Source organism: Anabas testudineus, chromosome 17 (assembly GCF_900324465.2).
Source record: "Anabas testudineus chromosome 17, fAnaTes1.2, whole genome shotgun sequence".
Lineage (NCBI taxonomy): Eukaryota > Metazoa > Chordata > Actinopteri > Anabantiformes > Anabantidae > Anabas > Anabas testudineus.
In genome coordinates this window covers 21,737,484-21,752,564 of record NC_046626.1, presented here as the reverse complement: position 1 = coordinate 21,752,564, position 15,081 = coordinate 21,737,484, and the positions used below count along the sequence as shown (strand labels likewise).

At 45.0% G+C, this 15,081-nt stretch overlaps 1 protein-coding gene across 1 annotated transcript; it reads left to right on the top strand.

The window, feature by feature from the left end:
- Window positions 1-1,174: 1,174 nt before the first annotated feature.
- On the top strand, window positions 1,175-4,166 carry LOC113171873. The gene is made up of 4 exons (XM_026374611.1): window positions 1,175-1,261; window positions 3,044-3,488; window positions 3,621-3,695; window positions 3,797-4,166. The coding sequence occupies exons 1-4, from the start codon at window positions 1,175-1,177 to the stop codon at window positions 3,955-3,957; spliced, it is 768 nt and encodes a 255-aa protein (XP_026230396.1). The 3' UTR covers window positions 3,958-4,166.
- The last annotated feature ends 10,915 nt before the right edge of the window (window positions 4,167-15,081 follow it).

The following is a 15,081-nucleotide window of genomic DNA, read 5'->3' as shown; positions in this document are numbered from 1 at the left end:
ACTGCAAAGTAGTCCTAGCCACGTAAAGTGCATCCTGTACAACCTAGTGCAGACAAACGTCTGAAGACAGTGCAAGAACAGAACACAAAACGCAAAAACAGCAGCGACCAGTAGCTGAAATGTACAGTGTACATCTGATGTACTGTAAAAACAATGGTGGAAATTATGTGAGAACAGCAAGTTGAAAGGATTTGTGCAAAATAAAGACATTAACATTATAACAGTTGTAAATAGGAAGCATCAAATCAAGTGTGTGTGTGTGTGTGTGTGTGTGTGCTCAGTTCAGTTTGTTGTGTGTGTGTTGAGGAGCCTGATGGCTTGGGGGAAGAAACTGTTCAACAGTCTGGTTGTGAGGCCCGAATGCTCCGGAACCTCTTCCCTGATGGCAGAAGTGTGAAGATTGGGTGTGAGGGGTGGGTGGGGTCGTCCACAATGCAGCTAGCTTTGCAGATGCAGCGTGTGGTGTAAATGTCCGTGATGGAGGGGAGAGAGACTCCAATGATCTTCTCAGCTGTCCTCACTATCCGTTGTAGGGCCTTGCGATCCGAAACGGTGCAGTTCCCGAACCAGGCAGTGATGCAGCCGCTCAGGATGCTCTCAATGGTCCCCCTGTAAAATGTAGTCAGGATGGGGGGGTGGCAGATGGGCTTTCCTCAGCTTCCTCAGGAAGTAGAGACGCTGCTGGGCCTTTTTGCTGATGGAGCGGGTGTTGAGTGACCAGGTGAAGTTCTCCTCCAGACACCAAGAAATTTGGTGCTCTTGACGATCTCCACTGATGCTCCATCGATGATCAGTGGAGAGTGGTCACTCTTTGCTCTTCTAAAGGCAACAACCATCTCTTTAGTTTTCCCAACGTTTAGAGACAGGTTGTTGGCCTTGCACCAGACTGAGAGCTGATGTACCTCCTCTCTGTACGCTGACTTGTCGCTGTTGCTGATGAGACCCACCACAGTCGTGTCATCAGCGACCTTGATGATCTGATTCGAGCTGTGCATCGCTACACAGTCGTGAGTCAGCAGAGTGAACAGCAGTGGACTGGGGTCTCCCAGTCAGGAAGTCCAGGATCCAGTTGAAGAGGGAGGTGTTCAGACCCAGTCCCCCTAACAAGAGGACAGGCAGAGGGGGTTCAGATCAAGAAAATTCAGACAACAGGAAGTCAGTCCAAAAGTTAATGATGGGAGACTGTGAGACTATCTGGCATGGCAGGAAGGTGAACAGGTCTGTATGTGAAGTCTGGGGGAAACCAGGTGCAGGCAATCAGGTGAGTGGGGGTAATTAGGCTGGGAGGAGGAAACAGGAAGTCAACCAAATGAGGGCATGGGGGAAAGACAGGCAGCAAGGAGGCTGGAATCATGACAGTTATTAGTGTTGAAGGATTTTAAAATGGGAGATTATAAAACAGTCAGATGAAAAGTCAGAAAATCAGCAACGGTCTACAGTTCATCCTGAGGGGAACATGAATGTTTGAAGCAGTTTAACTGAGAATCCATCCAATAGTTGTTGAAATATTTCAGTGTGAACAATAAACCTCAGCTGACACACTGAACAGCAGAAAGGTTTTTGTATCACTCTCTGTCACTGTGGGAGGATCTGTCTATGACATCTTTGGTTCAGGAACTAAACTGTATGTAACAGGTAAGAATCAACTTTCTTTGTCTTCAGTCGTTTTATTGAACAAGTGTAAAATGTGTTTAAAGTCAGTTTGTGCTGCTTCAGACTTTCCATGTTAGTTTTTCCTCATTAGTACAGAGTTCCTTCTGCAGCCGTTCTTCAATGAAAAAGTTCAACAACATGTGAAAACATGTTGAAATCTCACTGCACCACAAGGAATTCTTGATGTGTGCAGGAGCTCAAAGAGTTTAGAAGAGTCCAAAAAGTCTGTGTTGGAACTGGGTTCTGGATTCTCCTCAATCATCACACTGTTTTTCTTTTCTCTCTTCTCTCTCCTGAAATCAGTCCAATTCCACATCAATGATTGTGGAGGATTTTCCTGCTCTCTTCACTTTTTGGACTCAATTTAGAGACAAAGTGAATTTTAGTGATGAGCAGGATTCTTCACTTTCACTCGGATTCTGAAATGTTCAATATTTCTTAACATTATTTTCCTGGACAGAACATTTCCAGAAACTCTTCTAATGTCAGATCAAGTATTTGTGATCAGTGGATAAATGTGTTTTACATAATCAGTAAAACAGATTCAAATACCTTGAAGAAAACATTAGTAGTATCCAGTATGTAGTATTACACATACTGCAGAAACTCTAGGATCTGAAAGTTTCAGCTCTGAGTGCACGATAAATAGAAATAACATAACAAATCAGAGTTGGACAGAAATCTACTACTGTGATTTTTAATGTCATATTTTTAATGTAACCCAAAACAAAATATTTAATAAGAGAGAAGATTTTTGGCTAAATGTTTTATAACAAAGTAATTTATAAAGTGTTTAAGAAATTATAAATTATTATAAGGTTACAATAGACTGTATTTAATACATTGGGTTTATGTTGAAGTATTTTATAGAAAATGAAACAAGTGTTTTAATACATGTACTAAAGTGCATTTTAACATAGAATTAGTTAATATTAGAATATATATATATATATATATATATATATATATATATATATATATATATATATTAGGTTTTGAGTATATTACTTTATGTTGGTTACATAAATAATTACAAATAATATTAACAAACTGAAATATATTTAAAATTACTTAAGAACAAACAGGAAAATATCAATTATTTATATTATTTTGTTGTATTGTGATATTAACTGTTTTTCCTTAAAATTATGTTTCTGTTTAAATAAAGATCACAAATTTATTATCAAATCAATCCAAATTTTTAAACAGCTGTTGTGGTTTGGTTGCCACATTTTCCTGGTCTGCACTCTACCAGTGTCGTTTACCGAGCACGGTTTGTCGACCCTGTGTCAGTAACAGGATCTTTGCTAACATCAGTAAAACTGATCCAGTCTGTGTAGTGAACTTTGTGTTGAGGACTAGTTTACTAGAATATATCTAGTGGAGATAGAAGAAAGTTCTACTGGATCAGAGTCCAGGTGGTTTCCAGGATCCCACTGAATTTGCTGCAGTGCTGGAAGCTGCTGTTGACTGTGTGAATGTGTGTCTGTGCTGCTTGTTGCTGCTTCAAGCTTCAGGTGAGCAGGTGCTGAAGCCCGTGGTGAGCGTGTACCCAGCAGCATCCAGAGACCACCTGGAGGGGAAGAGCTCCCTGCTGTGTGTGGCCTCAGACATGTTTCCTCCTCTGGTCCAGTTCTCCTGGAAAATCCAGAAGAAGAAGGAGGAGGACGACTCATGGGACGAGCCGAGCCCTGCTGAGGGAGAGCAGCTGGAGCTCCGAGAGTCGGGACGCAGCGCCTCCATCTTGCTGCTCCATCAGCCACAGAACAGCACATATAAATACCGCTGTGAGGTGAAGCATGAAGGGGGGACAGTGGAGGCCCAAACACAACAAGGTGATGAAGGTTTGGTGACTGTGTTCAGCAGGGATTCAGCTTCATGTGGAGACGCTGTCAAAGAGAGCAGAGCAGCAGAGCACTGCCATTTGTCCCTGCTACTCCAAACATGTGACTCCTTTTGTGTTTCAGAGCTTCCAGCTCCAGCAGCCTCCTGTCCTCCAGAGAGAGAGCCAGCAGACCTGGCAGCTCTGCAGCAAGCTGACTGTAAGATCACCTGCTGCCTCTCTGCATGGACAGCTCCAATGTTGTGCTGCAGAGAGAGCAGAGCACTGACTGCTTTCTGTTTGAATCCTTTTGTGTTGCAGTGGTTCCCCTGGATCCTCTCCAGTCTCAGTACCAGGTGAAGCTGCTCTGTCTGCTCTACACAGTGCTGATAGTGAAGAGTCTGGTGTACTGCTGTGGACTCTCTCTGCTGAGGATCCTCACAGACAACGGAGCATCCAGCAACTACTCACATGATGACTGACTGTTTTCTGCTGCACTTTTCTCACCATCACATCTCATCACTTCATCTCATCGATCACTTTGATCCGTTTTCAGAAATATTAGTCAAATGTTTTAATGAACAGGTCAGATACTTTCTCAACATGATAAATACACATAATACAGAATATTGATTGTGACTAAGTGTAAATAAAGTATTTTTCTACCTACTACCATAAACTGTTTATGCAAGTTAAGTTTAATTTTCATGTATTTTTACTTTTGCTGTTTATATTTTAATGTTACACATGATGTAAAGTGTGATACGTTTTCCAGATTCTTTCAGTACAACATTCAGAATAAAATGAAAATAACTGTGTTTCTTTGTAGTTGTATATGTATATATGAATTAATTATGGTTATAGGACATGCTGTTACAACAAGATTCATTTACTGACAAACATATATTTTACCCATTTTTAATTCAGGTTGTTGTTACATTTTCAGAAAGATACAACAAACAGCACAAAACCTAAACTGAAGACAGAAATGTCCATTTAGCTCATTTATAGAAGTATGTTTGGATGTTTCCACATTAATCTGGTAAATTTATGATCATCACTGAACAAGTAGATTAACCACTCATTATAACTTTGGTGTGTGGTTATAAACCTCTATGCTGATGATACTGTTCTTTACACAAGTGAATAAAACGACACAGTAAGCTGCACAAAACTTATATAAAAATACAAATGATCTTATTTCCAAGTTGCAGGAACTGTGAATAAAGTTATTCTGGTTAATTATTTACAGGTACTGTAAAATGTTACCTACAGTTTGTCATCATTTACACTCCAAACCTATTTTAACAAATGTTTAAAATGACACAGTTACAGTAATTTTACAGTGTCAGTAAGTGAACAAGTTAAAATGTGTGTTTCAATGGATGTTTTCTACAATGGTTGTAAATTCTAATCCAACAGTGACATCTGCAGTTTTCTAAAGTAACAATCGTCCATGTTGTGTGTTGATTATTATTTTGGAGGATAATGACCGACTCTGTGTCAGTGAGAACCTTTGATCAGTTAAACTACAAATCATCATTTCAATGTGTGAGCATGTGACCTTCAGGTGGGTCATCTTTGTGGATCACTGAATGCAGTTTAACTCTGTGTGTGTGCAGGGTTCAGTGGAAAAACTCCAGAGATGGAGCAGAGTGTGAACAGCAGCAGATGTGAATCTGTCCTCAGTGGTTAATAGAACTTCTAAAACTGTTGACTGTGAATCATCGCTTCATTTCCTGCAGCAGACAGGCTGTGTGGTTTTCTGTTCTGCAGCTACCACACTGTTTTCTGGGGTTTGTCACTTGAATCAGACAATGACGGGTACAATCATCGTGTTGAGAGAATGATTCCAGGAAGGTTGTTGTTATTCTGTGAGAGAAATGAAATTAAAGGACAGATGTTAGTTGTTCTTCACATCAGTAAAACTAAGTTTGAACATGATATTATGGAGAATAAAAGTGGAGAAATATGTGTTGGTTCAGCTGTTAGTCCTCTTAATTAATGTATTTTACAATGATTCACTGTTCTTCTGTAAATATCCTGCATCATTTTAATTATCCTGCCATTAAATACTGCAGATATAATTAGGATCTAATAGTTCATGTGGTCACTCATTTCTAGAAAGTACAGCAAGAAAATGTTTTGATGCAGGTTTGTTGGTGTTTGACCAAATGTCAAAAGACACCAAACATCTTGGACTAATTTTTGAATAAGTTTGACAAAACTGATGTAGTTCAAAGATTTTACTTTATTTTTAATTGAAAACTTCAAACTGTGCAACAAACCACACAACAGCTTCAGCTGAGCTGTCAATCAGCAGCAGCAGGGGCTGATGGGAGGTCGGAGGAGCCGTTAGAAACCACGTGGCCCTCGTCTGATCTCACAGCTCATCCTTGTTTGGCCTCAGCTGCATCAGAGCTCCACTTCTCCCCAGGTTCCCCAGAGGAAACACCACTGCACAAAATGCTTTTCCTCCCAGCTGCTGCTCTGTGCTGTCTGTGTTCAGGTGAGTGTTTCCAGCCAATCAGGAGCCAACAAAGTCCACCTTTAACCAACACTGTCACACTAACCTTCATCTATGGCTCGGTTTCTCTGCAGCACTGGTTTCCATGGCAGCAGAGCTGGTTCAGGATGATCTGACATTGACCAGGAGAGTTGGACAAACTGTCTCATTCAGCTGTGGACGAACTGAACAGTGTGGATCTTATGTTTACTGGTACCAGAAGAAAGAAACAGAAACATTCAGGTTGATTCTTTATATGGCTAAGAGTAATGGTAACATAAATAAAGGTTACAATCATCCTCAGGAAGATGATTTTACATCTGTGAATAAAGGAAAGGGCTGGGAGTTGGAGTTAAAGAAAGTTAAAGTCGATCATTCAGCCTCCTACTACTGCTCATGTGTGACATCAGGTTCCCACAGTGAGAAATGATTCCTGCAGCCTGAACAAAAACCAACAGATGAACAGATGTCAAACAGTGTTTGTAACAGGAAGAGAGCAGGAAACTACAGCACAGGTTCACAGAGTTCAGCTGCATCGTACTATTTTATTAATAAAATGTATTTCAGATTTTTGTTTTTTATAGTTCAACAAAAAAACAAACAATAAAAAACTGGATACAAAAAAATTGTAAAAACAACTAAATCATATCAGATATTTTTTTTTAAATATGACAAAAACTTTAATGTTGAATCTTTCTTTGATTCCAAACTGAATGAGCTGAAGTTCAGAGCCTGAAGGACAAAAACTGTCCAAGTCCTGGTGTCCTGGACTGTATCTTCAGTCCACATGTTGTTCATGTTGCTGCAGCTCAAATAAAGCTCAGTAACAACTGGGATTCATGTCTGGAGCTTCACACTCACAAACATTTGAACTCTTAGTGATTTGAAATGTGTGGATTCAAATTCAAGAGAGGCCGACTGATCAGGAATCTGGACTTCTTCGTCTCTTTCGTCTTTTCCCATCAGGGGTCGCCACAGTCATCCTTTTCCACATCACTCTATCATGAACATCTTCTACCCTAACATTAGCCAACCTCATGTTCTCTGTTAAGACATCCATATATCTCCTCCTTGGTCGTCCTCTTGCCCTCCTGCCTGGCAGCTCCATCTCCAACATCCTTCTACCAATATACTCACTATCCCTCCTCTGAACATGTCCGAACCATCTCAGTCTGGCCTCTCTGACTTTGTCGCTAACACAGGCAACGTGAGCCGTCCCTCTGATGTACTCGTTCCTTATTCTGTCTAACCTGGTCACTCCTAAGGAGAACCTCAACATCTTCATCTCTGCTACCTCCATCTCAGCCTCTTGTCTCTGTCTCACTGCTACCGTCTCTAACCCATAGAGCAGAGCTGGTCTCACCACTGTCTTGTACACCTTTCCTTTGAGTCTTGCTGACACTCTTCTGTTACACAACACTCCTGACACTTTCCTCCACCCGCTCCAACCTGCCTGCACTCTCCTCTTTACCTCTTTTCCACACTCTCCATCACACTGAACTGTTGACCCCAAGTACTTAAACTCCTGTACCTGCTTCACCTCAGCCCCCTGTAACCTAACGCTTCTACCTGGATCCCTCTCGTTCAGACACATGTATTCTGTCTTACTACGACTGACCTTCATGCCTCTTCTTTCCAGAGCAAACCTCCACCTCTCCAGCTGTTCCTCCACCTGCTCTCTACTCTCACTGCAAATTACAATGTCATCCGCAAACATCATTGTCCAGGGAGATTCCTGTCTGACCTCATCTGTCAGCCTGTCCATCAGCATAGCAAACAAGAAGGGACTCAAAGCTGATCCTTGGTGTAGTCCCACCTCCACCTTGAACTCCTCTGTCTGACCTACAGCACATCTCACCACCGTCATACTTCTCTTATACATGCCCTGAACTACTCTGACGTACTTCTCTGCCACTCCCGACGACCTCATACAGTACCACAGCTCCTCCCTCGGCACCCTGTCATACGCCTTCTCTAAATCCACAAAGACACAATGCAGCTCCTTCTGACCATCTCTGTACTTTTCCATCAACATTCTCAAAGCAAAAACAGCATCAGTGGTGCTCTTACGGGGCATGAAACCATACTGCTGCTCACAAATCTCCACCTTCTTCCTAAGCCTGGCTTCCACTACTCTTTCCCACAGCTTCATTGTGTGGCTCATCAACTTTATTCCTCTGTAGTTGCTGCAGTTCTGCGTGTCACCCTTGTTCTTAAAGATCGGAACCAGAACACTTCTCCTCCATTCCTCAGGCATCTTCTCACTCTCTAGAATCCTATTGAACAAACTGGTTAAAAACTCCACTGCTGTCTCTCCTAAGCACTTCCACACCTCCACAGGTACGTCATCAGGACCAACACCCTTTCCACTCTTCATCCTTTTCAGAGCCTTCCTCACCTCATCCTTTCCAATCTCTTCTACTTCATGCTCCACAACATCCACATCTTCCTCCCTTCTTTCCCTGTCATTTTCCTCGTTCATCAGATCCTCAAAATACTCCTTCCATCTTTTCTACACACTCTCCTGGGTTGTTAGCACCTTTCCATCTCTGTCCTTAATCACCCTTACCTGTTGCACATCCTTCCCATCTCTATCTCTCTGTCTGGCTAGCCTGTACAAGTCCTTCTCTCCTTCCTTTGTGTCTAACCTGTCATACAGCTCATCGTAAGCTTTCTGTTTAGCCTTTGCCACCTCCCTCTTCACTCTACGCTGTGCTTCCTTGTACTCCTGTTTACTTTCCTCAGTCCTTTCTACATCCCACTTCCTTCTAGCTAACCTCTTCCTCTGGACACATTCCTGTACTTCCTCATTCCACCACCAAGTATCTTTACCTTCTTTCCTCTTTCCAGATGACACACCTAGCACCTTCCTACCTGTTTCCCTGATAATCTCTGCTGTAGTTTCCCAGTCATCTGGAAGCTCATCCTGACCACCCAGAACCTGTCTCAACGTCTGTCTGAATTCCTCACAAGTTTCTTCATTCTTTAGCTTCCACCACTTGGTCTTCTTCTCTGACTCCACTCTTTTCTTCTTCCTGACCTCCAGAGTCATCTTACACACCACCATGCGGTGCTGTCTGGCTACACTCTCTCCTACCACCACTTCGCAGTCAATAACCTCTCTCAAATGACCTTATCTACATAGGATGTAGTCCAACTGCGTACTCCTACCTCCACTTCTGTATGTCACTCTATGTTCCTCTCGCTTCTGGAAGTAAGTGTTGACTACAGCCATTTCCATCCTCTTAGCAAAGTCCACCACCATCTGTCCTTCCAGATTCCTTTCCTTCACACCAAACCTGCCCATCACCTCCTCATCACCTCTGTTGCCCTCACCAACATGCCCATTGAAGTCTGCTCCAACAACAACTCTCTCTCCTCTGGGGATACTCTCTATGACCTCATCGAACTCACTCCAGAATCTCTCCTTCTCTTCTAACTCACAGCCAACTTGTGGAGCATACCCACTGACTACATTCACCATCACCCCTTCAATTTCTAGCTTTAGGCTCATCACCCTGTCTGAGACTCTTTTCACCTCTAGGACACTGTTTACAAACTCCCCCTTCAGGATCACTCCTACCCCGTTTCTCTTCCTATCCGCACCATGGTAGAACAGTTTGTATCCTCCTCCATTACAACGTGCCTTGCTACCCTTCCATCTTGTCTCCTGCACACACAGAACATCTACCTTCCTTCTCTCCATCATGTCTGCCAGCTCTCTGCCTTTCCCTGTCATCGTGCCAACGTTAAGAGTCCCTATTCTCAGATCTATGTTCCTGCCTTTTCCCTTCTCTCTCTGGCCACGAATACTTCTGCCTCCCCTCTTTCTTCGACCAACAGTTGTCAAATTTCCACCGGCACCCTGTAGGTTAACAGTATCGGTGGCAGTCGTTAACCCGGGCCTCGACCGATCCAGTATGAAAGTGTTGTGGATGATTCGCATGGTTATTTTGTCAATTTTAACGCCCGATGCCCTTCCTGGCGCAACCCTCTCTATTTATCCGGGCTTGGGACTGGCACAGAAGTCACTAGCTTGCAACCCCTGTGGCTAGATTGATCAGGAATCTGGACTAAGTTCTCCTTTTTTTCTTGTCCTGCTGTCAAATCAAGCAGCTGCTGTTTTCTTCCAACTTCTTTAAACACACTGTTGCTTCGTTTGCAGCAGTCCACACACAGAAAGTTCACTTTGTTCAGTGTAAAATCGATGCTGAAGCACAACGATCCAACAATTCGACATCCACAATCCAAATATCAGCGTGATAAGTCAGTCAGGGGTCATCCACAGAAAAGCTGTTCCAAGAGGTGGTTAATAGAGCAGATCCAAAGGCAGAGTATAGGAGACGGTCCAAAATCATACAAAGAGGTCAAACAAGGAGGCAGAGTAGGGCACAGGGGGGAACAGGAAACAGGATTGGATCTGATACAGGGAGGACGGCAAGATGAGAAAGAGATCAGTTCAGGTGAGAGAATCCACTGACTGTACCAGAGGTTTGCAGACGCTGGTCATGACAGAAGGAAGGTCCAATGAGGGGCAGTCCAGCATAAAGAGGTTCTAGGTCAGACAGGGCTCATAACAGAAAATCAGTCTGATGGTTAATGCTGGATAGATTCACTCTCAGGTTGATGTGAGACTATCTGGAAACTAGGAGACCAACAGACCTGCTAAATAAGGGAAGGGGAAACACAGGTGCAGGCAATAGTTAATAAACAGGTCACCTGACCTGAAGATCTCTTGACAAGATCATGTCAGAGTGTCCGACTTGCCGTCTGTCATGGCTGACTTTGTTTGTGTTTATGCTTTTTACAAATGTCAACACTCTGCTGGTGTATGATCGCCTTATGCTCCTGGATCTTCGTGTCTCGGCCAGGAACGTGGTGGAAATTAACACTGATGGTCAGGAAAGATTGCCTCCTTTCTTGTCGGAGATACCTTCACGGAGGAAACGCCAATGTCACCGGGGCAGACGCAGTGGTAAACTGGTGAAGCTGAAGACCTGCTTGAGGCGGTTTTGGGTGGACTCGCTACATGGGTTTAGAGCGGTTCCTCACCTCTTCCCTGCCCGACAGTTACTGGAGCCTGTCGGTGCCTGGCTGGTGCCTATCGTCGGACCGGAGGAGCTGTACTACCATCGCTGTTCTGTGAGCCGGCCGCGGGGCAGACGTCCAGGAGGAGGCGCCAAGAGAGCCGGAGGCCTGGAGAGCCGGCTGCGGGGCGGAGGCCTGGAGAGCTGGAATTGTGACTGTCGCTGGAGCAGCTGCGGAGGCAGGAACTGAGGCCGAAGCTGTGGTGACTGGAGCGGAGGCAGGAACTGAGGCCGAAGCTGTGGTGACTGGAGCGGAGGCAGGAACTGAGGCCGAAGCTGTGGTGACTGGAGCGGAGGCAGGAACTGAGGCCGAAGCTGTGGTGACTGGAGCGGAGGCAGGAACTGAGGCCGAAGCTGTGGTGACTGGAGCGGAGGCAGGAACTGAGGCCGAAGCTGTGGTGACTGGAGCGGAGGCAGGAACTGAGGCCGAAGCTGTGGTGACTGGAGCGGAGGCAGGAACTGAGGCCGAAGCTGTGGTGACTGGAGCGGAGGCAGGAACTGAGGCCGAAGCTGTGGTGACTGGAGCGGAGGCAGGAACAGGAGCCGAAGCTGTGGTGACTGGAGCGGAGGCAGGAACTGAGGCCGAAGCTGTGGTGACTGGAGCGGAGGCAGGAACTGAGGCCGAAGCTGTGGTGACTGGAGCGGAGGCAGGAACTGAGGCCGAAGCTGTGGTGACTGGAGCGGAGGCAGGAACTGAGGCCGAAGCTGTGGTGACTGGAGCGGAGGCAGGAACTGAGGCCGAAGCTGTGGTGACTGGAGCGGAGGCAGGAACTGAGGCCGAAGCTGTGGTGACTGGAGCGGAGGCAGGAACTGAGGCCGAAGCTGTGGTGACTGGAGCGGAGGCAGGAACTGAGGCCGAAGCTGTGGTGACTGGAGCGGAGGCAGGAACTGAGGCCGAAGCCGTGGTGACTGGAGCGGAGGCAGGAACTGAGGCCGAAGCCGTGGTGACTGGAGCGGAGGCAGGAACTGAGGCCGAAGCCGTGGTGACTGGAGCGGAGGCAGGAACTGAGGCCGAAGCCGTGGTGACTGGAGCGGAGGCAGGAACTGAGGCCGAAGCCGTGGTGACTGGAGCGGAGGCAGGAACAGGAGCCGAAGCCGTGGTGACTGGAGCGGAGGCAGGAACAGGAGCCGAAGCCGTGGTGACTGGAGCGGAGACGATGCAGAGCCGGGGGCCGGTGAAGCTCTCGGTCTCCGACGTGAGCAGCGGCGTTTAGCAGGGCCGTCCTCGGGAGCGCTAACCCGCAGAGCAAGGCGGGTTCCCCAGTATGGTGAGTGCTCGGGTTCGCTGGAGGCCCGGAGGTCCGGTTCTGGGGCTGACTGGGCTTTCAGCTGGGCATAGATATCCCGAGCCTCTTAAGGACTCAGGGCAACGGGCGTCAGGGGAGAAGGTGAGGTGTATGTTTTAAGTGGAGCTGGCTGAGTGGGGAGGTCGTGACTGGAAGTAGGTGAGGCTAATGGAGTAGCAGGCTGGCTAACAGCAGGGGAGGCCAAAGACTGGGTCAGACCTGTCGTGGTGGACAGATGCCTGGGAGGTAGGGGTCCGGGATTTGAGGGTTTTGAGGGTAGCCAGAGTAAAGTGTTTGAGGTGTCTGAATTCTGGGTAGTTCATGAGGAAGTCCTTATCGGCGAGGGTTTTGATTGCTAACCTGGTGATGGTTGTAACATGCTCTAGGTTTCCTGGTGTGTTCAGGCATTTAAACAAATAGTCCGCTGCACTACGCAGGTCCAGGTATTCCTCCCGCAGGGCGTCAGAAAAAAGCCCGTAGTGCTTAAGACAGGGACAGGGGGGAGTTTGGGTCGGCCATTTAAGGGATCAGAGAGATCCATGGCTGTGGTCTGGTCAGTTTGTTCTGTCACAAATTAAGGAGGGGAACGAGGCAGGTCTGAACTGAAACAGGTTTTATTAAGCAACTCTACAAAAACCAGGGAGAACTAAGGCGGGTGTCACCGACACTACAAAAACAGGCAGAAACACGAGGACAAAGTAACAACTTAAAACTACCAAAATGGCTAAAAACAAAGTAGCAATCAGGATCTCAAAGTACAAAGCAAAACCACTGCTCAAAGGCAGGAAAACACTCACGGGAAACACAGGTAATAATGTCCAGAATTCAGAGGGGGGAACAAAGTCCAGGGAATCCAGAGGCAGACAGGGCTGAGGAGGACAGGCAGGAACAGGCAGGTTTAACAACAGGCATGGAAAACAGGCTGGAAACAGGTTTGGAGCGACGATGAACTGACAGAGGGGAAAGGGCTGAGGAGAGCTTTGTAGGGGAAAGTGGGCACAGGTGAGTCCAATGTTCAGCTGATTGCTGTGAGCAGAGGGACAGAAGGGGCTGGTGGGCGGAGTCCAGAGGGAGAGTGAGGTGGAGAGGTGAGGGAAATCCTCAGCTTGGCCTGATGCCAGGCCGAAACGGTGACACTCCGGTGCACAACAGGTGCAATCAATCGGCATAATGAATGTCGCCCGGAAACAGGACCTTCAAAATAAGAGGTCAGCCTGAAAGGTAGTCGGCGGATCCTCACACAGAGAGGTCGGTCAAACTTTATTAATATGCCATCATGCCTTTCAGTTCAAGTGATAAATGAATAACAATAAGTTGTAAAAAAAGGCAGCTTAATAGTATTCTAGTATTGTTCTTAAAAATTTATCAGAGTGAGCGTTGTGTATTTTAGTTGATGTTTGTTAAGATAATTAGTTGCAGAGTGAGCGCTCTTTCCACTCTCTGTTCAATAGTACAGCTTTGACGTATTTTCTCCGTTGGTAAATTAAACTAGTTTAGTTTCCACAGTAAAACCAACTGGTTCATGTCTATGCTGAGTGTGATTTATACGTTTGTGCCTTGGAAAACATTTGTCTTTGTAAGTATGAACATGTTTATTGTCATTAGAAGTATGTTAGTTGTTACATGTGATAAATTACGTGTGTCTTCTTTACTTGGTCATCTTGTTGCTGCCTCCACTTCCGCACCATTGATTTGTTAATGTTAAACGTCTATTCCCATATTCTACTGTGTGACTGATATTGATCCATATATAAGGCCCAATGTCTCCTTTTGAGAAAATTGAAGCCTTTTAGGTGCGCCTTATAGTGCGGAAAATACGGTAATTGCACTTTTTATTATGTTGTATTCTTTTATTTTAAATTGTTAAGGACTGTGGTCACTCTGCTGTTTTAAAAGTGCTTTATAAATAAAGTTGACTTGACTTGACTTGACTTGACTTGACAGAAGAGAGAGAGGAAAGAGGGAACAGGCCAAACCAGGAAATCAGGGGCAGACAGGCAGGAGGAGCTGAAACCATGAGAGCGAAGGTCTCAGACACAACCTGTCTCCTTTTTCTCATGCTGCCACTTCAGCCATGCCCAGAAAGATCAGGCCCAATTCACACATCAACCAGGTCGAATACATCTAACGACCCGCTCTAGAAAATTGGAGAGGTTAAAAAAGTTGTGATTAATAAATCTTTTCACACTCTAACCTTCCATGGTTTCACTTAATGAGTCTATTCAGTCCAGGGGTGAAGTAAAACAAACCTGGAGGATAAATTAGTGTCTGTAACCAACTATCTTCAAACTGAAGAAGCTACTTGAGGAGTAGTGAAATGTTTTGACCTAATAAGAAGGAAGTCCAGGTACCATGACTCAACTTCCAGATACCATGCTAATGCTAATTCTAGAAAAAAGCATATTTTTTTACATCAATTACTCCGAATGTTCTTGTAATACAGTTGTTTTATTTCATTTAAATGAGTTATTTAATTTATTCCATCCTGAAAAATATCTAACTTGAGAGAAACTAGTGCAAAATACATTTTCTTGCAGTAATAGAATTATGATTTGTGTAAGTTGTGACAGTTACATAATTTAAAATCCAACGTAAAACATAACACAGTTGACACTGAGGGAAATGTTATTAATGATTATAAAATAGATGAAAAGTCAGAGGATTAACAAAGATCTACGGTTCATCCCGAGGGGAACATGAATGTTTGAACCAGTTTAACTGATAATC